The following is a 25,103-nucleotide window of genomic DNA, read 5'->3' as shown; positions in this document are numbered from 1 at the left end:
CTTGTATGATTTAGCATGCTACTCATGTTGAAGAAACCACCAGGGCAACATAGGGGGAATGTTTACTATGTCTATGAGTCTCGAGAACCCGGGTGATTTAACCTAAAATGTACCGGTGGTTCTGTTGTCTGTATTCAACTGAGAAATACCGTTTAATCTGTCCCGATTCAAACCAGGGTCACGCTCATTTGCGCTTGAGAATTCTAAAATGTTTTGCCGCTTCTCCGCCCGAAATCTAGGTGTAATTGCAGTATACAGAGTAGATTGTCCTACAAAGACCCTTAGATTTCGATTTAGTCTGCCCCGCGGTGGCGCAGCGGTCTAAGCACTAGCCACTAGTGCAAGCTGCCCACCGGGGACTGGGATCGAATCCCGGTCTCGCCAGACCCGGATATGGCCAGGGCACACATGGAGCGGCATATTGAGCGGCCGCTCCCAAAGGGGGGTATAGGACTATTTCCGGACAAGGATCCGTCGCGCAACACCGCCCCCTGGGTGCCGGAATAACGGTGTCGGGCTCGAGGAGCCAGTCAGCTAGTCTGCCTGGCGATCTCCTCTGGGGCTGCCGGCCACGGGGTCGTGCGGCGGATCCTACGCAATAGGCAGGGGATAATTGGATGCTAGGTTGGGTTCAATTGGATACCAAATTGGGTGAAAAAGGGATAAAATCTGAAAAACCAAAAAAATAAAAATAAAATAAAAAAAATGGTTTCGATTTAGTAATCAAAACATTTATTCGACCCCTATACTTTCTTTTATCTGTTTTTTTGTTTTCTTTTTATTTTACTACTCAATCTTTTCAGTTTGTAATGTATTATTGTAATGTATTATTATTATTATCATCCTTTCTTCTTTACCGTCCCAGGTTCTCTGACCAGCGCCAGCCGCAGACGGATCTCCTGTAAGGACCTGGGCCACGGGGACTGTGAGGGCTGGCTGTGGAAGAAGAAGGATGCTAAAGGCTACTTCACCCAGAAGTGGAAGAAGTACTGGTTCATCCTCAAAGACTCCTCCCTCTACTGGTACACCAACCAGAACGTAAGCTGCTGCTCTCTCAAGTCAAGTCAAGTCAACTTTATTCGGTTGTTAAGTCTGACGTCACGCGTGACTTTTAACAATTTCCGGGTCCAAATAAAAAATTCCCCGTACCAGAGTACCAGTGTACTAAAGCGGTAGAATGACAGTTCAATAGTTTTTTAGACTGGGATCTATTCATACAACAAGGGACACAGCACTTTCCCGTTTTTCCCAAATTGTCAGCGTCTTTGAGCCTCGGAAAAGCGCTATACAAATATAATGAATTATTATTATTACTGCGGTATTTCGAAGAGAGCGCCTCAGCCAACGTTGGACCCGGAAACACGACTTAAAGTCACGACTTAAAGTCACGACTTAACAACCGAATAGCACATTTACATGCAGCAGCAGCAGCTGAACCAAAGTGCTTCACAGGCGGGGAGCAAATAAGGAGCACAAATGTAGAACAGGTCAAGTGCAGGATACTAAATAAAATGCAACACAATACAAGATATGATAACAATTAAAAGGAGAGAAGATATAAGGACTAAAAACAATCAAACAATAAAAGCCAGGGACCTAACGATGGCTACGTGGGGGGGAAGGCCAGGGAGAACAGGTGGGTTTTTAGGAGGGATTTAATAACCTCGTACATGGAGCGGCCCGTACATGGAGGGGGAGGCTGTTCCAGAGCTTGGTGCAGCAGCCGCAAAGGTTCTGTCTCCCCTGGTTTCTAGCCTGGTTCTAGCCTGGTTCTAGCCTGGTTTCTAGCTTGGTTCTAGGCACCACCAGCAGCACCAGGGGCCAGTCCATTGAGTGCTTTAAAAACGGTCAAGGATAATTTAAAATCGATGTCTCAGTCTAGCCCTTCTGACGCTACGTGTCTGCCGGAAGTCTCTTTACAGCACCTGTATGTGACAGCAGCTGGTGAAACCAGGAACAATTCGTCAAACAGTCGAAATGTTTGGACTTTCTATTCTGACAAACGTAAATAGATTTCCACGAAAATCAATGACACACTCGCTAGTCAAGCCAAAATATTACGAGGATATTTGTAATGGATTTGGTGAGTAATCCCCACAACTACCTAGTTAGTGTGGAGTAGTGGGGATTACTCAGTGAATCCATAGCATTGTAATATTTTGGCTTCACTAGCGTGTGTTGTCCTTGATTCGTTTTTGTCTCCAGAATAAAACATTTTCAGAATAAAAGTCTGAACATTTCGATTCGGTTGCTGACTTGTTCCCGCGTTCACCAGCTGCTGTCACATTATGACATTTCCCAGTTTCTTTATGTTTCATTTCTCAACACAACACACAAGGCTTATATAGTTTCCAACGACCCAGAGGGAATAATTTCCTCTGCAATGCATACTCCCTACTATTCAATTTGTACACTCAATACTCCAGGCATTTACTTATGGATGTCACTTATGGATGCCACCCATCACCTTGATGGAGGTCATGTATAACTCTCCTCTCCTCCCTCACCTCTCTCTGCTTAGGACGAGAAGGCTGAAGGCTTCATCAGTCTACCGGAGTTCCGAATAGATAGAGCGATTGAATGCAGAAGGAAACAGTAAGTTGTTTTTGTGATCCATGTTCTTTCTTTCGGTCTCTCCCACGATGTGACAGAACCTGAGCGATGAAAAAGGAGTGGATGAATCACTGAGACAGACAGACGGTATCTGATAACCCTCAAGGCCTCACGAGTGGATCTGTTCTTCTTAGAGAGGGAGGGAAACAGATGACGCTGCTGTATGGCTTGTGTTGTTCTTTTTTTTTCAAACAAGGACTTAAAATAAAATAGAATAACCTTCTGCACAAACTGGCAGAAGTAATGGGTGTCTGATTCCACGGGAGAAGCTGACTTGGGGTCAGTGCGTGGGGTCAGTGTGTGTGTGTGAGTCAGACTCCACGTCACTGTTAGTGAACCCAAGGCTCAGAGGACAATAGGGCTGATACACAGATGAAACTAAAGGCACAATACAACTCAAGTGTGCAAGATGGAATATGCAGTGATATATTGGTTTATGTAATACATTTGTGTTACTATGGTGAGGTTCTCGTCATAGGTGCTCCTATGTTGTTGTTTTTTACCTCACATTCACACTTTTGTTCAAATAAATCAAACTAAAACTCAACTAAAATGGAGATCATCGTTCAAGCATCAGACACAGATCCACGTTGCACAGGGTAAAAGGACGTTTTTCTTCTGTGTTTGTTATAGTGCCTTCAAAGCCTGTCACCCCAAAATCAAGAGTTTCTTTTTCGCCACAGACTGTTTGGAGGAGATGAACAGGTAAGTAGTTGTAGTTGTAGTTGTAGTTGTAGTTGTAGTTGTAATGTCAGTTATGGTGGCAAGATTCATTCAGTGATTCAATGATCTGCGCTTTTGTTATGTTTTCTTTGTTTCCATGGTATTTACAGAACAGTAGGAGAACAGTTTAGATACATGAGTGACAACGAGGCTTTCAGTTTGATCTGGACTTTTGATTCTCAAACACAGAGAATAATAAATGACACGTCTTTTCTGTTATGTTCTTGTGAGACATGTTGACGAAGAGCTCTATGGTTCTGGCCTCTCGTTTCAATGGACCCTACGTGACAACAGTCATGGTCGTGACGACAGTGACAACAGTTACGGCCGTGACAACAATGACAACAGTTACAGTCGTGCTTTGTGCATCAGAAACATTGTCATCCTCCCCCGTCTTGGGACTGATTCACTTGTTTTCATTTCAGGCCTTTCTTGCTTGCCTTTAAAGCCATTGTTGATCAGAAATTCCCTTTATGATGGAGGTAGGGATAGCAGATGAAAAGAAGGTGGAGAAAGGAAAGACTGCATTATTATACACTTTTCAAAACCTTTTGGATTATTTCGTTTTGGTATATTCCTCTAATCTGCTTTAATGCACACTGATCATAGTGAATATTGAGAAGGACCTAGAGTACAGTGAAACAAAACCGTTTCAAGACAATTTTCCCCAACCTCAAGGCTGGGTGGCCTCATTAAAACCCTGGTTAAGAATGGTCTCTGGCTGTACGAACAGTCTGCGTTCACAATGACGCCTGACTGTCTGTTTACTTCCTGTATTCTATCCCCTCCCTGTCCTCACACGCTTCAGATGGATGAACCGACTGGGTCTGGCAGCCATTGGCTACACTCCTGACGACAAGGTGCCACGCCCTGACGAAGGTGAGTTCAGTCAACGTCATACTGTGATGTGGAAATAAATGGTGCGTTCAAATGACTGCAGCGTTAGATCATATCAAAGAGGTTACTTAGATACTAGTCTCGCATAGCCGTACCCCCAAATCTGACTTCCTCTTTCGGAGGTCTGGGGTCATTTTTAAATCTGGCTTGGATTGAACTGGACAAAGCGGTGGTAGAATGTGCTCTCAATTTCATTGGATGTTACGTTCCAAGAACCCGCCCCCCACAGGCCAGTAGAATGGTTGGTTGTTGTCACATGTCTCGTCTTGTCCGACCGGGTAGGACTATTTTTCTGAGTCTTGTTGCCTAGGCCAGCTTGCAACATTGTCGAAAATTGAGACTGCCTGAGAGCCTGAGACCTCAAAACACTACTTATTCAATCTGGCCTTTTAAATGTCGCCTTTAGTTGTGGCTTTATCTTCTTTTGCTCTTTGTGAAGTGCATTGGGACACATTTTGTGAGAAATGCTCTATACAAATAACATTTGATTTGATTTGGTTTCCACACCTTTGTTGCTACATTCTGCAAAGGCTTTTCTAGGAAAGCCTGGTCTCACCCAGGTGACTTAGATAGTGACCCTTTGTATCAGCTCCAAACCTATTGGCATGGATGAGGTCTGGTTGTGGATTTAATTGATTCTTAATAGATTGAGTAAACCTTATAAAGCACAAAGAGCTTAAACCAATTGCCTCCAAAGAGGCCTTTTTATCAAGTCACATGAGCGCAGAGAGAAAATAGCAGACAAAAAAGCCCCCAACATTGGGCGGGACTCATATTTATACAACTGTCCTTGGTCATGAGGTCACTGTTCTTGGGAACCAATCATATTATACAAATCTGTGATTTGGCCCTGTCCATAGCAGAATTATTCACTGCGCCACAGATCTTGGCACATCTCTTACAGGAAAGAAATGGGCCTTCCTTGAGTGCTAGATTCACCAAAATGTAGAGAGATTTCAATTCTCAGTATAAACTGATATAAAACTATAACAGTCTCTCACACAACGCTGTGGAACTCAACGACAAACGTGTTTCTCTGTCAGACTACTGGAGTGAGAGTGATCAGGATGAGATGGACGGCTCCATGACCCTGAAACAAGAGGCCATGTTGTCACGCTGTGACACCTACCACCGCACGCCGTCTGTGAGTACACACCCCTTCTCCTCAGTCACACACACTCACACACACACACACGCATGCACACACAGACAACACATTTTTTTTTTACTCTTCTCGGAATGACAGTGTGATGATGATGCAGTGCAGTCTTATTGGTGTTATGTTTTGTTCAGAATCAGATCAAATCAGATCAGAATCAGATCAGAATCAGATCAGAATCAGATCAGCATCAGATCAGGATCAGAATCAGAATCAGGACCAAATCAGAATCAGATCAGAATCAGAATCAGAATCAGATCAGGATCAGAATCAGGACCAAATCAGAATCAGATCAGAATCAGAATCAGAATCAGAATCAGAATCAGAATCAGATCAGAATCAGGATCAGATCAGAATCAGATCAGAATCTGATCAGGATCAGATCAAATCAGATCAGAATCAGAATCAGAATGAGATCAGGATCAGAATCAGAATCAGGACCAAATCAGAATCAGATCAGAATCAGATCAGGATCAGAATCAGAATCAGGACCAAATCAGAATCAGATCAGAATCAGATCAGAATCAGAATCAGATAAACGGGGTACACAGAGTCAATTCCTTTCAGGTTCAGGTTCATTAGACATCGGCATTGGCAGCAGAATACAAAACCAACAATAAAACAATAAGCCCTAACAGTCTAGACTTGTCCCTCCCCCCTCCCACCCCCCTCCCTCCCCCCTGCCCCCCCCCCCTCCCGCCCCCCTCCCTCCCCCCTCCCCCCCCCCCCCCCCCCCCAGATGAACTCCTCCAGCCCGTTCCCCGAGCGCCACTTCTCCAGCGACACCACCTACTCCCACTCCTCCGCCGAGGACACCCGCCCGGACGCCCCCCCCCCCGGCGGCCCCCCCGGCAGCACCCACTCCTCCGGCTGCCGCTCCTCCCACCGCGAGCGCCGCTCCTGGCAGGACCTGATCGAGACGCCCCTCACCAGCTCCGGCCTGCACTTCCTCCAGACCACCGGGGGGCCGGGGGAGGAAGGGCCCGACGACGACGGAGGTTACGACGGTCACGGCGGCAGCGGTCACATGGGGGGGGGGCAGCTGCTCCAGTCGTCCCCGGAGCAGCGGAGGCGGCAGGCCACCCTGCCGGCCCAGAGACGCCGCTGCCCCGACAGAGACGGGCCCTTCCCCCTGGGGGACGTCCCGGAGCGCGCCGGCCAGAGGAACCTCCGCGCCCACTGCCCCCCCCACAAGCAGCGCAGCCAGAGCCTGCCCAGGAACAGAGACACCACCCAGGGGGGGGGCGGCAGCAGCCAGGGGGGGGGCGGCGGCCTGCACCCCGCCGGCCCCTCAGAGGAGAGGAGCGAGGATGACGAGGTGCCGTTCAGGAAACACAACTCCAAGAAACACCACGGTAAGGGTTAGGGTAAGCCTGGGACAAGCCTGGGACTATCCTGGGACTATCCTGGGACTATCCTGGGACTAGCCTGGGACTAGCCTGGGACTAGCCTGGGACAAGCCTGGGACAAGCCTGGGACTAGCCTGGGACTAGCCTGGGACAAGCCTGGGACTAGCCTGAGACTAGCCCGGGACTAGCCCCAGACTAGCCTGGGACTAGCCTGGGACAACAATGGGGGTCGGCAGAGTAGCCTAGAGCAGAGGTTCCCAAAGTGGGTGCCGCGGCACCCTGGGGTGCCGCGGCACCTGTCCAGGGGTGCCGCCAAATCTGCTCGTAAAAAAAAAAAAAAAAGGATAATATAAAATTATAATAATAATACATGAATAAACGTTTGTTTATTACATGTGCAATGGAGTTCATAAGCAAATAAAAGATATATTTCTCAGATTTGAAAGATATTAATTTACTAACTAGGCCTACTAGTTACTAACTAACTACTCCTCACTGAAGTCTTGGACCAAGCGGTGAAAATGGTTAATTATGTAAAATCACGCCCGCTGAAGTCACGGCTGTTCAGCACATTGTGCAATGAGATGGGGTCCGAGCATGAGGGGCTCTTATTACACACAGAGGTCCGCTGGCTGTCGCAGGGCAAGGTGTTATCCCGTGTCTATGAGCTCCGAGATGAACTGATAACTTTTGTCAGTGAGCACGACTTGCCATACAAAGAACAATTGGAAGATGAATCGTGGTGGATTAAGCTTGCTTATCTGGCAGATATTTTCAGCCACCTTAATGACCTCAACATAAAAATGCAAGGGAAGGCTGAGAATATCCTGACAGCGACAGACAAACTGAACGGATTCCGATCCAAATTGAGACCGTGGCAAGACGGGGTGGCCAAGAAAAACATTGAAATGTTTACGTTGACGGCCAATGACGCAGCACACAAGTCAGCGTCTTTCTTGAATCTGATCGCTGCGCACCTACGTATGCTGGAGGAGAGATTTGAGTCCTATTTCCCTCCAATGAACGAAGACTTCGACTGGCTCCGGGATCCGTTCAACCCCCTCTCATCAGCATTGATCAGCCGCTAGTTTGAGCAGCAAAGCTCAAGATGAACTGGCAGAGCTCATTATGGACCGCACACTGAAGCTCAAACATGGTGAGCTAGGTTTGGATAGGTTTTGACTGCTTGTGGGACATGAATATCCATCTCTCTCAGAGAGCGCCATCAAGGTGCTTTTACCCTTCCCAACCTCCTACTTGTGCGAGCTGGCTTTTTCTTCTCTAGCATACGTCAAGAACAAGACACGCACGCGTCTGTCAGTGGAACAGGACCTGCGTGTCGCGCTGTCCACTATCTCTCCCCGCATAAAGAGACTCTGCTCCCAAAAGCAGGCGCATGTGTCCCACTAATGCGCACAACATATTTCTTTGTTTTGTATTTCTCTAAATTTTTACAATTCTGTCATGATTATTATTGTTAAATTATTATAGTTGTGAGTTACCCGTTTGGTTCAGATGTGAAATAATAATCTCAGAATGAGCATTGAAATGAGAATTACATTTTAAGGCATTATTTTAAGCCCCCCAAAAAAGCATTGTTCCATTGATTGATTATACAGGCCTTTGATATTTTATTTGTGTGAAGAATTCCCTCTGAGTCTCCTCCCATATTGTACAATCCTTGAGGGCCACAATTTTATTTAATTTAGCGATAGTTTGACTGACCTATGCATTCTTGCCCATCCATTACAGTTCATTTATTACTTTTATTATCTTGTTAAAATTCATTGGGGCAATACTTATGTATTATATATAAACACACATTTTCAAACCAATTCATCGTGTATTGTTTTTAGTTTAAGCTCCGAGGCATTTTTTAAATCTTCGTAGAGTTGGGGTGCCTTGGAGAAGGGGGAAAGCTTCAGGGGTGCCATGGTTAAAAAAAGTTTGGGAACCTCTGGCCTAGAGGTTCGAGAGGCCGGCTAGTAATCGGAAAGTCGCTGGTTCGATCCCCGCCTCAGGAGGGAGCTGCATGTGCCCTTGAGCAAGGCCTTTAACTCCTGATTGCTCCAGTGGCGCCGACTAGGGCTGTGCCTAGAGCAAAAAAAAAAAAAATCCAACAATCGACTGACAAGTTGATTGCATGGCAATAAAAAACCGACAAAACAGCAACAACACTGTCAGCTACAACAGGAGCCACATCAGTCATTTCAAGTGTAAATCTCAACTCAACGTGGTATATTAAGCAAGATATTTCCCCTGTACAAAAAAAATCATTAAACAGCCTTAAAAGATAAACAACTTCATTGTACACATCTACCTGGTTATGCCTTCATTATTTCATAATCTGCTGACAAGATACATTTTGATTTGATTTGATCCATTAAATTACATAAACGGGAAGTCAGATCGATTTGATATAGGATAGGATACACTTTGATGTCCCTGAGGGGAAAATGTGTGGAAGACCCTGCTGTATACAAAATAACACTGACAGGAGAACAAGAGTTTTCACCTATGTAACATATGTGACAGTAGCTGGTGAAGTCGGCAACCGAGTGTGTCGTCGATTTTCAACAACGTCAAAATTGTTTTCAATTTTTAAGAATAAAAGTCGGAACATTTTGATTGGTTGCGGACCTGTTCCCTCTTTCACCAGCTACTGTCACATATGTTACCAATGAGCGACTATTCGTTTTTTTAATACCTGTCCTAACGCCACAACCCGGCACCTGCATCCATCTGTGACCTACTGCGTCCTTACAGCCCCAGTAGGTCTCTCAGGTCCTCTGACCAGGGTTTGTTGGTTGTCCCCCGTGCCAGATTAAAAACCAAAGGTGATCGAGCATTCCAAACCGTGGCTCCCAAACTTTGGAATGCTCTTCCCTTGGATCTTAGATCAGCGGCCTCGGTTGAAGCTTTTAAAAAACAGTTGAAGACTGTTGGCTAACTGTTGGCTAACCCCAAAGGCCTGTCTTTCTGTGTCCTGTTATTATTTGTTGTACACTTTTTTTATTTGTTTCTTGTTCTTATTTTCACTTGTTTACCTATTTTACCTGCTATAACTTTTGCTCTTTTATTAGGTTTCTATATATGTAAAGCACTTTGAGACCCCTGGTCTGGGATAGGTGCTATAGAAATAAACGTTACTTACTTACTTACTTACAACCCCCCCCCCCCCCCCCACCCCCCCCCTCCTCAGAGTCTCGGTCTAGAGAGCGTCATGAGCATGAGGGGGGGGCGGACGGCTTCCGGGAGCTGTACCGCTCCATCGAGCAGGCCAGCCTGTCGGCCCTGGGCGAGCAGAGGCCCTCCACCAAGCAGGAGTTCCGCCGCTCCTTCATCAGACGCTGCAACGACCCCGTCCTCAACGACAAGCTGCACCGCATCCGCGCTCTTCGCAGCACCCTGAAGGTATGGAGGGGCTGGGGGGGACAGGACAGGACAGGACAGGGACAGGACAGGGCAGGACAGGACAGGACAGGACAGGACAGGACAGGGACAGGACAGGACGGGACAGGAGAGGGTAGGTTAGGTTAGGTTAGGGAGAGTATGGAGGGGCGGGTGGGACAGGACAGGACAGGAGAGGACAGGACAGGACAGGACAGGACAGGACAGGACAGGACAGGATAGGACAGGACAGGACAGGACAGGGTAGGGTAGGGTAGGGTAGGTCAGGGGGAGTATGGAGGGGCGGGTGGGAGAGGACAGGGCAGGACAGGACAGGGCAGTACAGGACAGAAGAGGACAGGAGAGGACAGGAGAGGACAGGAGAGGAGAGGACAGGACAGGACAGGACAGGACAGGACAGGACAGGAGAGGACAGGAGAGGACAGGACAGGAGAGGACAGGAGATGACAGGACAGGACAGGACAGGACAGGACAGGAGAGGACAGGACAGAACAGGACAGGACAGGACAGGAGAGGACAGGACAGGACAGGACAGGAGAGGACAGGAGAGGACAGGACAGGACAGGAGAGGACAGGAGAGGACAGGACAGAACAGGACAGGACAGGACAGGAGAGGACAGGACAGGACAGGACAGGACAGGAGAGGACAGGACAGGAGAGGACAGGAGAGGACAGGACAGGAGAGGACAGGAGAGGACAGGACAGGACAGGACAGGGCAGGACAGGACAGGAGAGGTCAGGAGAGGAGAGGACAGGACAGGAGAGGACAGGAGAGGACAGGACAGGAGAGGACAGGAGAGGACAGGACAGGACAGGGTGCCTTCCCCTGCTTTCGACTGAGAGAGAGAGGCTGCACAAGCCTTCACACCCAGGTCACTGTGGTGATGAGGAGAGTGTGTATGTGTGTGTGGCAAGTCAGCCAGTCAACAGTTAAGTTTCTTCCACCCCCCCCCCCCCACAGGCCAAAGAGGGGGACCTGGCCCTGGTCAGCCAGGTGCTGGACGACCCGGGCCTGAGCTCCCAGAGGTTCCAGGACTGGAAGCAGCAGCACCAGGAGCTGTTCCTGGACATCTGCGAGTTCAGCTCGGCCCCCCCGGACCCCCACCACCCCGAGGGCTGTGACCTCTCACCCCTGTCCCCCCCGCCTCTGATGATGCACACCCACTCCTTCATCGAGACTCACGTCTAGAGACCCCCCCCCCCCCCCCCGCACAGAGACCCCAAAAAGAGGACCACAAAAGGAGACACTGTGGAATCATTTTCATCGAAACTGTCCAACGCAGCCAGGATCGACGGTCGCTCTTCAAACCAGTCACTGTAATATGACGTGTACATAACCGTTCAGCTGAGGTGAGACAGGAGAGAGAGATGGTGTATATTGGATCAAATAGGGGGTCCCGTAGGGGGTTACCATTCTGCATGCCTGAAGAGAGACTACCATTCTTTCATGACCTTCAAAAACAGAAAAATGCAAACAAACGATAGACTGACAAATAGAACATAGACGACAAAAAGAGAAAAAACGAGAACTGTTTTGGGCTATTTGCAGTGCTTTTTTTGGGGGGGGGGGGGGTTCCTTCTTTGATTGTCTTCATTGTTATTGAATTCCTTTGCGTAAAAGGAAAAGGAGAAAAAAAAAGAAGCACTTTTTTTTTTCTTTCTTTTCTTTTTCCCATTTTTCCCTTTAAATGCTGCTTGAAGAGAGAGCTACAGTATGTAGCGATGGGCTATTAGGCATCATTCTTATTACAACAATGCACCTCCCTACTGGGCCTGATACTGTGTGAAACTGACCCCCCCAGGACAGAGAGAACCTCTGTGTGTGTGTGTGTGTGTGTGTGTGTGTGTGTGTGTGTGTGTGTGCGTGCGTGCGTGCGTGTGTGTGTGTGTGTGTGTGTGTGTGTGTGTGTGTGTGTGTGTGTGTGTGTGTGTGTGTGTGTGTGTGTGTGTGTGCAAGGAAGACGGGCTGTGTGAGAGAGAGGTGCCTCGGCGTATACAGTGGTTTATGAAGCTCAGTAGGGTTTTATAATGCATTTCTGTTGTATGTATGAATGTTGCATGTTTAACATGTATGTGTATTTATGTACTGTACATTTTGTTTGACATTGAAAAAAGTAGTTTTGCCAAACATAACTCACCGGAATGAATCTTTTTACATTATTGATGGGTCTCTTTGTAAGTTAGCTATTATGATTTTTACCCATTATTATAGCATATTTTGTCGGTGAGATTTATTTTTGGAAATCAAACAGCTGCATGGTAGTGAACATGTACATGTGCCATGGGGGTTGAGAAATGTGTTAAAGAAAAATATGATATTGTTTGCATAGCAGCACCCTCTATTTAAAACTGTGAAATATATACTTGTGAATGCAATCTTTAGGTTCTGTGTCCACAGAATCTTTTTACTTATATTTTTCATAGAAAAACGATATAAAATTCAGAAAAACCTTGCGTCTCCTGAATGACTGTTTTCGCTTCACTCCAGCTGTGACAGACGTTGTTACCTCCTGATCTCTGGGATTGTTCAGGTTCTGAGTTCTAATCTACAGAGCCCCCCTGGGGTCACATGGTAGAAAACAATTATTTGATGTGTGAATCCGTTCCCTTGGTTTAGTAATCCGTTCCCTCGGTTTAGTAATTTGTTAGGGTTAGAATCCTTGCGATCGTTCTGGCTCGTAGGACCTAACCCTAACCCTAACGAATTACTAAACCGAGGGAACGAATTACTAAACGGATTTACTAAACCGAGGGAACAGATTTACTAAACCGAGGGAACAGATTTACTAAACCGAGGGAACAGATTTACTAAATCGAGGGAACGGATTCTCACATCAAATATTTTTTTTCTACCATGTGACCCCAGGGGGGCTCCGTACTAATCACCTCGTCACTTCTCCTTCTGTGTCTTTGTTTCTTTTCTAAGGGAATGTATGGGCTTCTTTTAAAAGATATCCCAGAAATTGTGTTGTGTGTGTCCTCAAAAGTTGTTTATTTCTATCAATTGAGAAGTTGGGACTTTATTTGCATTCTGACTGCACAAAATCACACAATCAAAATCTTTGACAAACTTAGTTGTCTATTTTCAGGCCTATTTTCTTGACTTTCTTTTACTTGTGAAAGAATATGTACTTTTTAATTCCAATGTTTTCCTTTGTGCTGCTTGGTGTTTGTAGCCCTACTTCTGGCAGGATATTGCTATTGCTTCAGCTCACCTGCATCCGGTATGAAGTGACCTGATACCTGAAAGGCCTTTAGGCATCATGGAAGTTGTTATACAGTCTAGTCTACTTCAACATATACAGTATAACTACACAGGCCCTGCATTATGGTTGATTACTTGTCATATTAGACATAGAAAGTAGGCTACTAACATACTTTCTTAACGAGTGTCAGCTTTTACTCTCAATTGTTGCTCTCAATTTTCACATTTTATGACTAGCAGTACATGTATTGTAGAATGTATTTAATTTAACCAGAATGTAATTGTTTTCACACAATGTTTTGAGACATTGTACATGAAATCTGTCCGATCTGTCCAGGGTTCCACTGTGTAATGTTGGAGGCCTGCACCTCATAGTACACTGCGCAGGTGTGTAGCTAACATGTAAGTTGCACTGCGACATTAAAAAATGAACATATTGCTCTTTTTGGAAGTATATTATTATCTGTTTATCTGTACAATAACTGATTAAAAAAGTGTTATCGAGAAAGAGAAATACATTTATTCTTCCTATGAATCAAAAGTAGCCTTTTTGTTTTCAGAAATATATACAGTATGAGGTTGTAAAACTGAAGTTGTAAAACCAATAAACTGAATTACTGCACAAATGAAAGCATTCCAGTTTCATTACTTTGATGACATCTAAATCTAAATATGATTCTAAAGCAGTGTTCAAACATATGTACCTGTGGACGCCCATGGAAGAAATAATTATGAATGGGTTAAATAACTCTTCTTTAAGAAGTGGAGAACAGACTTACATCTTTTTTATTTTATTCCATGTGTATTATTGTCATAGCATTTAATGTTTTATTAAATGCTGCGATACAACATACAATACAAAAAGCAATGCAACGACGGAAAGCATAAAAGGCGTCCGCGTCCGCGTTTTCCACTGTACTGATAAAGTTTGTCCCTTATCGCTGTCGGTAGAAGCCAGAGGGGGGAGGCACCGTCATGGCTACCACGGTAAGTGTTTCTGACATGAATTCATACACGTTTCCCAGAGTTTGAAGTGAGAAGTTGAAGTCATTGAAATAACCTCTAGCCGTTAACTGCATGTGTTCATTATTTGTCCAAAGGTGTTCACCTAAACGATGTTAGTACAGCATATCATTGCCACGCCTAACTAGAACATGTTGTCCAAACGCAGGTCTCTGTGGTCGTCCATAACCGTTTAGGAATATGAGCATTTTAAATCAACACACTAATAGATTTATTGACACACTTTAGCAATACTTTAGATAATAGCCGGGTGTGGTCCTGTATTCCAGGATTAACAGAACAGATAGCTCTTTAAAGCACATTACATAAGATTAAGGTGACCTCTTTGTAATCTGTCCTTTAAAGCTGCCCGGGCTAATTGAATTACAACATGAGCCCTACAGGACAGAGTCAAGGAGCAGCGCTCAGTATAATGCCTACAGGTTTCATCATACATAGGCTACATTGTTGGCTTTTGGTCCAAAAGAAACGATGTCGTTCAGTAAAGTAAGTAGGCTAGTAGTGGTACTGTTGGCACATAAACAGTATTATGTGCACTTAGAGAGCTGCGTTTAAACTCAACTTTAGACCTATCCTAACAGTCTGTGTTATTGTACTAACTCAACTTTAAGCCTGTCCTAAGAACAGTCTATGTGATTGTGTACTAACTCAACCATAGGCCTGTCCTAACAACGGACTGTGTGATTGTACTAACTCAACCATAGGCCTGTCCTAACAGTAGTGTGTGTGATTGTGTACTAACTCAACCGTAGGCCTGTCCTAACAACGGACTGTGTGATTGTGTACTAAGTCAACAGTAGGCCTGTCCTAACAGTGGTGTGTGTGTGATTGTGGATGTGTGTTCCTGCAGGTGGTGAAGCTGGTGGCTGTGCCAGCAGCAGTAGCATTGGCCTCCATTAGAGTTTACGCCATAAGTGAGGAGACAACCCAGCCGCCGCCACCGCTGTTCTCCCCAAGAGAGGTAACTGGACGCGGCTTAAGACGCGTGTAGAGAAACCCCATTTCTCAGAAACATCACTTGTGTGTACTTACCCTTATTAGTGTAGATCAGTTCCATTTGTCCAAGGGCCAGCATTTTTTTCCACAACACCTTTTGGCGCTTTTCCACTTTGGCGCTTTTCCATTTGTCTGCCCGGCTCGGCTCGGGTCGGCTCGGTTCTTTAGCTACCCTTCGCGAGCAGGAACCATAGGGCCGAAGGGTACCTTTTTGCCAGGCTGCGTGTGACGTGTGACGCTGCACACCGTTGATTGGTCAATGGAAATCGTCATCCCATGTTCATAGATTTCATCACTAACCGCCATTTTTAAATACCACAACAGATTTCGCTCTAGGAAAATGTCACTTACTGTTTCTGTAATAACGTATTACCGTATTTTCCGGACTATAAGTCGCTCCGGAGTATAAGTCGCATCAGGTAAAAAATGCATAATGAAGAGGAAAAAAACATATATAAGTCGCACTGGACTATAAGTCGCATTTATTTAGAAATGTATTTCACAAAATCCAAGACCAAGAACAGACATTTAATCTGGAAAGGCAAGTTTATTCAACTACACAATAGCACACAGAACAACAGGCTGAATAGAAGTCCGGTATGTTAATGTGACGATCCACACTTGGTCCTATAGTGGGCGCTATTACACCTGTTGTCCTGTCGACCTTCCAGATGGGCTCAGGTGTGGTTGATCATGCTAATTATCCCAGGAACCTTAAAGAGTGGGTTTAGATTCATGCTCTCTCTCTTCCTTGTCGACCAGCAGCCGTTTTTGGTTGTCGTTACTATTTTCTTTATCATTATTTCAATTCTACATTATTTACGTTAATAAATCTCCTATTATTGTTATCCATGTGTCGTCTCCCTTTTTGTCACCTTGTCAAGAGCCAGGCAAGCGTAACAGTTAACATAACACATTAACAGTTATTCAGCTACACAATAGCATAAAGAACATACCTGGGAGGCTGAATAGGCTAAATGAACATAACAAGCCAGCGAGTCCAACAAGCAAGTTACCAGTAAGCAAGTTCACCAAGCTACCGTTTGCTTAGCTTCAACAAGCTAATGTTTCATTTCTTCAGTGGTATAGCAGCAGCATATAGTTGTCACAAGCCCAGAGCGCCCTCTGTCGGCTGTAGACGGTAATGTTTACTCCTTGGTTCATGTCAGTCAGTACGAAATTCTATATATATTGATATATAAGTCGCACCTGACTATAAGTCGCAGGACCAGCCAAACTATGAAAAAAAGTGCGACTTATAGTCCGGAAAATACGGTAATAAAGATTTGAAAAAATATGATAACCATCGTATTATCTTAGTTTAATGCCATTTCAATGCATCATAGAACTTTTATTTACAACAAGAATAACAAAAAAATCGCTATTATGGCGATGTGCTGTGCCTAATGCTGTTCCTCAGTCCAGCGCTTCATCATCCCCCTTCTAAAACTGCCATCTCCCCTTTCCATCCCTTATGTCATTTTATCAATGAACATTGTATTACTGTTATTTCAACATTTAAGTCTCTTTCACACATAGTTCCCAGTAACTTCAATGGAATCCCAAGCTGTGCCGTCCAGGCATTTTCGCCGGTCACTCATGAGTCAAATGCCGGTAGATTCGCGTCTTGTTGGCGTTTCCCTGGTTGCGAGATCTAAGCTACTAGAACTGAAAGCGGCAGGTAACAGGCACGTAACATCCATATGCTCAGGGGTGCACATAACTGGTGCGCCAGTGCGCATGCGTCGCCAAAATGCATGCTGCGCGGCAGATCAGCCGCATGAAGGCGCTCTTGCGCACCAACAGTTTATTATAATTTTTATTTTTTTTTGTGAAAAGTTGATTTCAGTGTTTACAGAACAGAGCAGTGCTTAAAGAGATGTCCGTTTATATCAGTGTGTTTAAAGAACAGACATTCAGTTAGTGCTTAAAGAGATGTCAGTTTATTTCAGTGTGTTTAAAGAACAGACATTCAGTTAGTGCTTAAAGAGATGTCAGTTGATTTCATTGTGTTTAAAGGAGTCGGACAGACTTTCATTCTTAAAGAGCAGTCATTTGATTTTGCATTTGTTTCTTTTGTTTTGCACACAATAATTTGGTCGTTCATCTTTATTTATGAATAAATGTCGTTTTGCTAATAATATATCCATGTATCCCTTTTTTATCCATCCTGTGGGACGGGTCGTGGCTCGGGGAGCACCAAGCAGCATCCCTAGGTGCTCCTCTGAGCACTGGCCCCAAAAAGTTATGTGCACCCCTGCATATGCTGTATATATACTGTATATAAATAAATATATTTGACTACCAGCAAGACACCGGAGCACTCTATAAACGCGGAGATTGTATGAGCCCTGTGTCAGTCAGCCTTTTCGTAGAAATACATCGCTTCCCAATCCCTGGTTGCGAGATCTAAACTACAAATCTACTAGAACTGAAAGCGGCAAGTAGGCTAACAGGCACGTAACATCCATATGCTGTATAAATAAATATATTTGACTACCAGCAAGACAGCGCTGCACTCGTATCTATAACAAACACGGCGATTGTATGAGCCCCGCGTCATTCCAATGAGAGAAGCACACACAACACACAAAGCACACACAATGAGAGAAGCACAGCCTTTCCGTAGAAATACATTGCTCCCTGTATAACGTTATATATCTAACGTTACATGTTTTAAGGCTGATCTGTGCATGATGGTGCTGTATTTTGACATAATTCTTATCGCATTTCCCCCCGTTGTGCTGTGCTGTGCCGTTCCATAGTCCAGAGCTTCATCATCCCCCTTCTAAAACTGCCATCACCCCTTTCCATCCCTGGTGTCATTTTATCAATGAACGTGGTATTATACATATTTACATATTACATATTTGTTGTTATTTATGGAAGTGTCCGGTTGCTGGAGGAACCAGGACGCCGGCTACACTGCACAGTTTAACCCGAAATAGAGAGAGTGCTTTATCCCGCTAATAGAATACTGTTCCAGTAATAACACTTTTATCTCTATATTGTAATCATTCTCTTCATCTGTTTTTAAATGTTGATCTATTTATATCGATCTATTCTTGCCAATTCCTTATTACCAGTGGAAAGGGGGATGGCTAAAACACTTTAGGACTTTCCGTTCAACGGAGGAATTTATAGAACTCGCATAGAGTTCATCTCGCATTTCCCCCGTTGATGTGACGAACTGAAAGCGGCAAGTAACAGGCACTTAACGTTACATGTTTTAAGGCTGATCTGTGCATGATAATGCTGCATTTTGACAATTCTTATCGCATTTCCCCCCGTTGAGCTGTATAGCGGCACTTATTACAGTGAAGCGCTCTTATGACACGTAACTCCTCCTAGTCCCGGGTCGCTCCGTATAATGGAGAAGCGTTTCTGAAAGTACGGCATGGCTCGGCACGGCTTGGATACAAATGCGGCCCGCTTCTGCCCGGTAGTGGAAAAGCGCCATTTGTTTTTGCTACAATTTTTCCACGAGTTGAACTCAAAGACCTAAGACTACACAAAAGGCCTATTTCTCTCATTGTGTTCACAAATCTTGTTTAAATCTGTGCTAGTGAGCACTTCTCCTTTGCTGAGATAATCCATCCACCTGACAGGTGTGGCATATCCAGATGCTGATTAGACAGCGTGATTATTGCACAGATGTGCCTTAGGCCGATTCACAATAAAAAGCCACTCTAAAATGGTGCAGTTTGATCACACAGCACAATGTCACAGATGTTGCAAGTTGTTAGGGAGCCTGCATGTTTGTTTTTGCAACATGAAACAGAACAGAGCCCCAATTAATTTGAACCTGGCAAGCTGGCTAGAAAGTACAGAATGTATTACATTTAGCTGAAATGCTTTTCATTAGAACAAGCTTGATTTCTTGCTTTTTGCTTGCTAGGTAACATGAGTAGGATTGATTAGCGTCATTTATAAAGGCCAGCTTTTCTTGCTAATGTTTTCTTGTAACATTAAATTAAGTTATTAAGTGAGCTGATTAAATGTTATTTTGTTACCAGCAATCGTTCCGGACCTCTGACCTTGAATAAAAATCAGGTATACTTCGGGTCAATGTCGCAACCTCTCTTCAACTTAAATTTCTGGACTGAGAAAAATTCTCACATTAACCTCTAGAATGTCTTGATATTTGGTGGAATCCATTCTTCCTTCCACCTCCATAATATTGCCTGTGCCCCCAGCTGCTACACAACCCCAAAGTATAATGGATCCATGCTCCATCTTAACAGTTGGCAAGGTGTTCTTCTCTACAAATGCTTCAACCTTTTTTCTCCAAACATACCTTCTTTGGTTGTGGCCAAAAAGAACAAACAATTTTGGTTTCGTCAGTCCAAAGCACATTGTTCCAATAGGCTTCAGGTTTCTCAAGTTTTCTTTTGCATACTTCAGAAGCTTAATTTTGTGTTGAGGTTGTGTGTTGAATTATATTCACCTGACTCATTGAAGCCCTTAGTAAATCACCTTGGTCTGGGCCTTAGTAATCATCTTTTCATAAGGTAACAGAGAATAATCCCAAAGGGTTCCCAAACTTTTGCCCTTTTCCTTTTCTATCATTTAAAAACTAAAAGTATTTAGAGTTCAGGTGTGCTTTCAATCACTTGAAGATGAATTGTAACAGACATTGAAACCAGGGGTGCCCACATTTCTGCACCCCACTGTACAATGCAACAACATGCTTGGGGCAGAGCTGCTCTTCAACCTCAATCAACAACACAATGTAATTAAAGATAACAACAACACAATAACATAAGACAGGGCTCGACATTAACGCCGTTTTACTTGTCCGGACCAAGTAACGCCGTCTGTTGTTCTTCCTGCACACAGGTAAAAATATCCGTGATCTAGCAGCGTCGTCGGGCTCGCGCAAACAAACCCGGCAAATGTTTTACTTGATCCGGGGAAGTAAAATGGCGTTACTGTCGAACCCTGCCACTGTACAATGCAACAAAATGCTTGGGGGCAGAGCTGCTCTTCAACCTCAATCAACAACACAATGTAATTAAAGATAATAACAACACAATAACATAAGAGACATGTTTACGAGTGTGGAGTACAGAGTGTCTGACGATCAGGGGTTCTGTGTTTCTGTCCTCAGCTGTCCATCTACACTCCAGACCCTCCGGCAACACGCTTCGTCGATGAGCATCCAGGGCCTCTGCAGAGAGGGCTGGGGGTGGTCCGGGTGGGCCTGCAGCCCTATATCAGAGCAGTACAGGTAGATCCAGATACAGTACAGATAGCCATATGGACCCCCCCTATCCCTACTGACTATTGGTGGTGTTGCATGGCTAATGTCATTTATTCTTGTGAAGTGATGGTGGTATAGAAGCAGAAAACACTTGAATGTGTTTATGATAGTGAACATGCACATTATAGCCCATAGCCTTTCGCACCACTGCTGGTTGCACATGTTTTGAACACGCAATTACTCTGCACTACTGCTGTTTACAAATACTACCTTTGCACATGCCATATTTGTGCACATTGCACATACCTCTTTTTGATAGCCTCTATTTTTACATCTGTATACACCATACTGTACATATCTACCTTAACTGTACATAGTTACCTTAACTGTACATAGCTACATTAACTGTACATAGCTACCTTAACTGTACATAGCTACCTTAACTGTACATAGCTACCTTAACTGTACATAGCTACCTTAACTGTACATAGCCTTATATCCTCTTCTCTATATACCTACATGCCATACTGTACCTATCATGTTTTATGTCACTATTTGTACTTCTGGTTAGATGCTAATGCTAAACTATGTTTCGTTGTCTGGTACTTGTACTCTGCAATAAAGTTGAATCTAATCTAATTTACTGAGAAGTGAGGAACTGATACTTTTGTGAGGAGATGATCAAAGTTAGGAGGTTGTCTTAAAATGGCAGCGCTCTCACTTTTCCTGTAACCCCTTGAATGTCAACATTGTCTGTTTGTTTTGCAAACAAGTTCTACTCTACTAGTACTCATTTTGAACCATTGTTTTTCCAGGGGGCTGGTACGTCTGTCAAGGTTGGAGTTATATCAGTGTATGCGTCTGGACAAGGTGAGATGTGGGAGGGATCTGAGAGTATGTGTCTCTTTGCTGCAATCTAATATATATGCATTTAGCTGACGCTTCTATCCAAAGCGACTTACAGTGCAGTGAGTGCTTATATTTTTCAGTATATACGGTCCCAGTGGGAATCAAACCCACAATCTCCCAGTCGCCAATGTTTGTCCAATGTTTATCTGACCTAGATGCCTACCACTTCCTGAGGGACCCTCCTCCTGGGTTCCTGCCCAGGGTTGGTGTGATCACAGTCTCTGGGTTAGCTGGCCTGATCCTGGCAAGGAAAGGTAATGAATTGCTTAATGTTTGGTAATACCCCCCATACCCCCCCAGTAAATGTATTTCCAATGAGCCTATTCAAGTGAAAAATTTGCACCAGACTGCTTTTTCTTAGTGTGTTCAATACTTTTTCCGTTTCATTCCACTTTATTACACATAACTTTATTTACATACAGACTTTATTGTTTAGATTTTTTGTCTGGATTGTTTGAGGGTTAGGGTTAGGGTTAGTTAATACCAAAGTCTAGTGCACATTTCACTTGAATAGGCTCATTAGAAATACCAATAATAATTACTAGACAAAATGTTGATGTGTTCAATACTTATGTCCCCCACTGTATTGGATGGACCAGAGACAATTTGCACTGGAGATATTGAATCGAGTCAGAGCACTTACTTTAAGGTTGCTATAGCTAGATAATGAAGAGGTCTAGACTCTGCAGTACATTTTCTATTGGCTAAATGTTGTGGCATCATAATGGTTCTCCCTAGCAGCACATGTCTGACTGGTTGTGCTGTGTTCTGTGTTCAGGGTCCCACCTGAAGAGGCTGGCCGTTCCTCTGGGAATGACGGCTGTAGGGACGGCAGTATGTTACCCAACGCAGACCGTGGGGGTTCTAAAGGTACACACACCAACACAGGAACACTTTCTTCTCCAGTGTGCTTTTTAAGGCCTTGTGCCTTTTTGAATAGAGAGATGATAAATCACATTGCTTTTAGATCCGATAAGTCAGATTGTTGAGGCGATCATAGAAAAATACATGTTTTCTTTTCACATTTCGCAAATATTGGAAGACACTGAGCAAATCAAGAAACCTGATGTACAGTATCAGGGAAACAAATGTCATGTAACCGGTTCTAATGCTGGGACTCTGGAACGTGTCTGCTGCTGTAGGTGTCTGGACAGAAGATGTACGCTGCCAGCCAGTGGACCACCTCATCTGTGGCATCGGTATTTAAATCAAAGCCCAAAGAAGTAACGACTGCCCCTGTCAGTCTTGAGGTACTGTCGTCTTACGACCCACTATTGTTACAGTAAACCGTACACTGCTCTACAGAGGTTTCCGATGCTCATTTTCAAAGTCATTGTCCATTGAAGCGGATGTCATCTCTCTGTTGAAAGTATGCATGTTGTGTAGGAGTATTCCAGTTAGGTCATGAAATGAAATTCATGAAAAAACAAATCTGTTTCATTGCATTGCTCAGGAATTGGAACAGTTTAAAGTTTTGGAAAGCATAGTCTGATGGGTTACTGGCTGTTTAAGTGTTTCTGGTTGTTTCTAAGTGTTTCTGGTTGTTTCTAAGCAGCAAGCTGCGCCTGCGTCTCCGGTCCCCGTGCCAGAGGAGGTGCCAGCCAAGCCTCTCCCAGAAGCTGAGTCATCTGAACCGGCCACGCCAGCCGTGGACCAGGCTCCCAGCTCCGCCCCCGCCCCTGTAGAGGAAGGCGGGGCTGACCCTGCTCCTCAGCCCGCCACAGAGGTGGTTGTGGAACCTGAGCCAGCCTCAACGGCCGAGTCTCTGCTCGAGCCGGAGGCTGACGAGCTGGCCCCTCCCCCTGAGGCTGTGCTTGTGCCTGCTGTTGAGGCCGTTCCCTCAGAAGAAGCCGCTACCGTAGAAGAGGCCGCTCCCGTAGAAGAGGCCGCTCCCGTAGAAGAGGCCGCCGCTCCCGTAGAAGAGGCCGCTCCCGTAGAAGAGGCCGCTCCCGTAGAAGAGGCCGCCGCTCCCGTAGAAGAGGCCGCCGCTCCCGTAGAAGAGGCCGCCGCTCCCGTAGAAGAGGCCGCCGCTCCCGTAGAAGAGGCCGCCGCTCCCGTAGAAGAGGCCGCCGCTCCCGTAGAAGAGGCCGCCGCTCCCGTAGAAGAGGCCGCCGCTCCCGTAGAAGAGGCCGCCGCTCCCGTAGAAGAGGCCGCCGCTCCCGTAGAAGAGGCCGCCGCTCCCGTAGAAGAGGCCGCCGCTCCCGTAGAAGAGGCCGCCGCTCCCGTAGAAGAGGCCGCCGCTCCCGTAGAAGAGGCCGCCGCTCCCGTAGAAGAGGCCGCCGCTCCTGTAGAAGAGGCTGCTCCTGTGGAGGAAGCAGCACCTCCCACAGAAGAAGCTGCTGCTCCAGAAGAAGAGGCTGCTGCTCCAGTAGAAGAGGCTGCACCTCCAGCAGAAGAGGCTCCTGCACCTCCAGCAGAAGAGGCTGCACCTCCAGTAGAAGAGGCTGCACCTCCAGCAGAAGAGGCTCCTGCACCTCCAGCAGAAGAGGCTCCTGCACCTCCAGTAGAAGAGGCTGCACCTCCAGCAGAAGAGGCTGCACCTCCAGCAGAAGAGGCTGCTCCTCCAGTAGAAGAGGCTGCTGCTCCAGTAGAAGAGGCTGCTGCTCCATCAGAAGAGGCTGCACCTCCAGTAGAAGAGGCTGCTCCTCCAGCAGAAGAGGCTGCTGCTCCATCAGAAGAGGCTGCACCTCCAGTAGAAGAGGCTGCTCCTCCAGCAGAAGAGGCTGCTGCTCCATCAGAAGAGGCTGCTCCTCCAGCAGAAGAGGCTGCTCCTCCAGCAGAAGAGGCTGCTGCTCCATCAGAAGAGGCTGCTGCTCCATCAGAAGAGGCTGCTCCTCCAGCAGAAGAGGCTGCACCTCCAGCAGAAGAGGCTGCTCCTCCAGCAGAAGAGGCTGCACCTCCAGCAGAAGAGGCTGCTCTAGAGGAGGCCTCCCCTGAGGCCCCTGTGGTTGTTGAGCCTGCTGCTGAGGACCTCAGCTCCGGTTAGTCTCAACATATTTTAATCAAAATAGTTTAGATTCTTTAAAAAAAATGTTTTATATATCTAAGATTCTTGATGTTTCTTATAAAGAAACTCATGTTGTTTGTGTGTGTTATTTCAGAGAAGCCACACTTTAACCCCGACCCCGCACTGTCCGACTACGGCCAGGCCCACGCTGAGGACGCTGACCTCTACAGCACACGAGGATGAAGAACAGGAGGAGGAGGAGGAGAAGGAGAAGGAGTAAGAGTAAGAGTAGGGGGGGGGGTTGGGAGGTATGGATGGCAAGGATGAGGGAAAGCCACAGAAATTGATATATTGATACGATGTGTTTAATCTACTCTTCAACTTTGCTGGTTTACTCTTCAACACTTACCTCAATTATCGGGAACAGTTCAACTACTAATGTGAATTCTATCTATCTGGTGTCATCTGTTACTAAGCAGAGAAGCCTGCGGGTAGGGTTAGGGTTGTAGACATACGTATATACCCACAGGTTACAAGGTGCATCTCAAAGGTACCACAGCCTTCCAAGTCAATACACAAGGTTTGTTTTCTATGCATTTGAATTATGATCTGTGAATTTGATTTATCAACACTATTTTATACTGTGGAAGTTACTCAAAAAGAACTCA

General features: G+C 45.5%; 2 protein-coding genes across 2 annotated transcripts in view; both read left to right on the top strand.

Moving 5' to 3' along the window:
- The window catches only part of LOC308156755 (connector enhancer of kinase suppressor of ras 2), a gene marked incomplete at both ends in the record, with an annotated part of 70,048 nt that extends 58,707 nt beyond the window's left edge, over positions 1-11,341 (top strand). The window contains 8 exons of the mRNA XM_080530181.1: positions 866-1,038; positions 2,522-2,595; positions 3,247-3,318; positions 4,145-4,215; positions 5,277-5,377; positions 6,132-6,747; positions 9,944-10,155; positions 11,114-11,341. Of these exons, the coding sequence (XP_080386307.1) occupies positions 866-1,038; positions 2,522-2,595; positions 3,247-3,318; positions 4,145-4,215; positions 5,277-5,377; positions 6,132-6,747; positions 9,944-10,155; positions 11,114-11,341 (1,547 nt within the window). The remainder of the gene's footprint in view (positions 1-865; positions 1,039-2,521; positions 2,596-3,246; positions 3,319-4,144; positions 4,216-5,276; positions 5,378-6,131; positions 6,748-9,943; positions 10,156-11,113) is intronic.
- Positions 11,342-14,332: 2,991 nt separating this feature from the next.
- Positions 14,333-24,685, top strand: apool (apolipoprotein O-like; the record flags this gene model as incomplete). The annotated part of the gene is made up of 9 exons (XM_080529307.1): positions 14,333-14,344; positions 15,231-15,341; positions 20,487-20,606; positions 21,395-21,449; positions 21,644-21,742; positions 22,267-22,358; positions 22,631-22,738; positions 23,044-24,469; positions 24,590-24,685. The coding sequence occupies 9 exons, from the start codon at positions 14,333-14,335 to the stop codon at positions 24,676-24,678; spliced, it is 2,112 nt and encodes a 703-aa protein (XP_080385433.1). The 3' UTR covers positions 24,679-24,685.
- Positions 24,686-25,103: the final 418 nt, after the last annotated feature.

The sequence above is a fragment of the Nansenia antarctica genome, assembly GCF_963989245.1.
Source record: "Nansenia antarctica genome assembly, chromosome: 4".
NCBI lineage: Eukaryota > Metazoa > Chordata > Actinopteri > Argentiniformes > Microstomatidae > Nansenia > Nansenia antarctica.
This window is presented reverse-complemented; position numbering and strand designations above follow the sequence as displayed.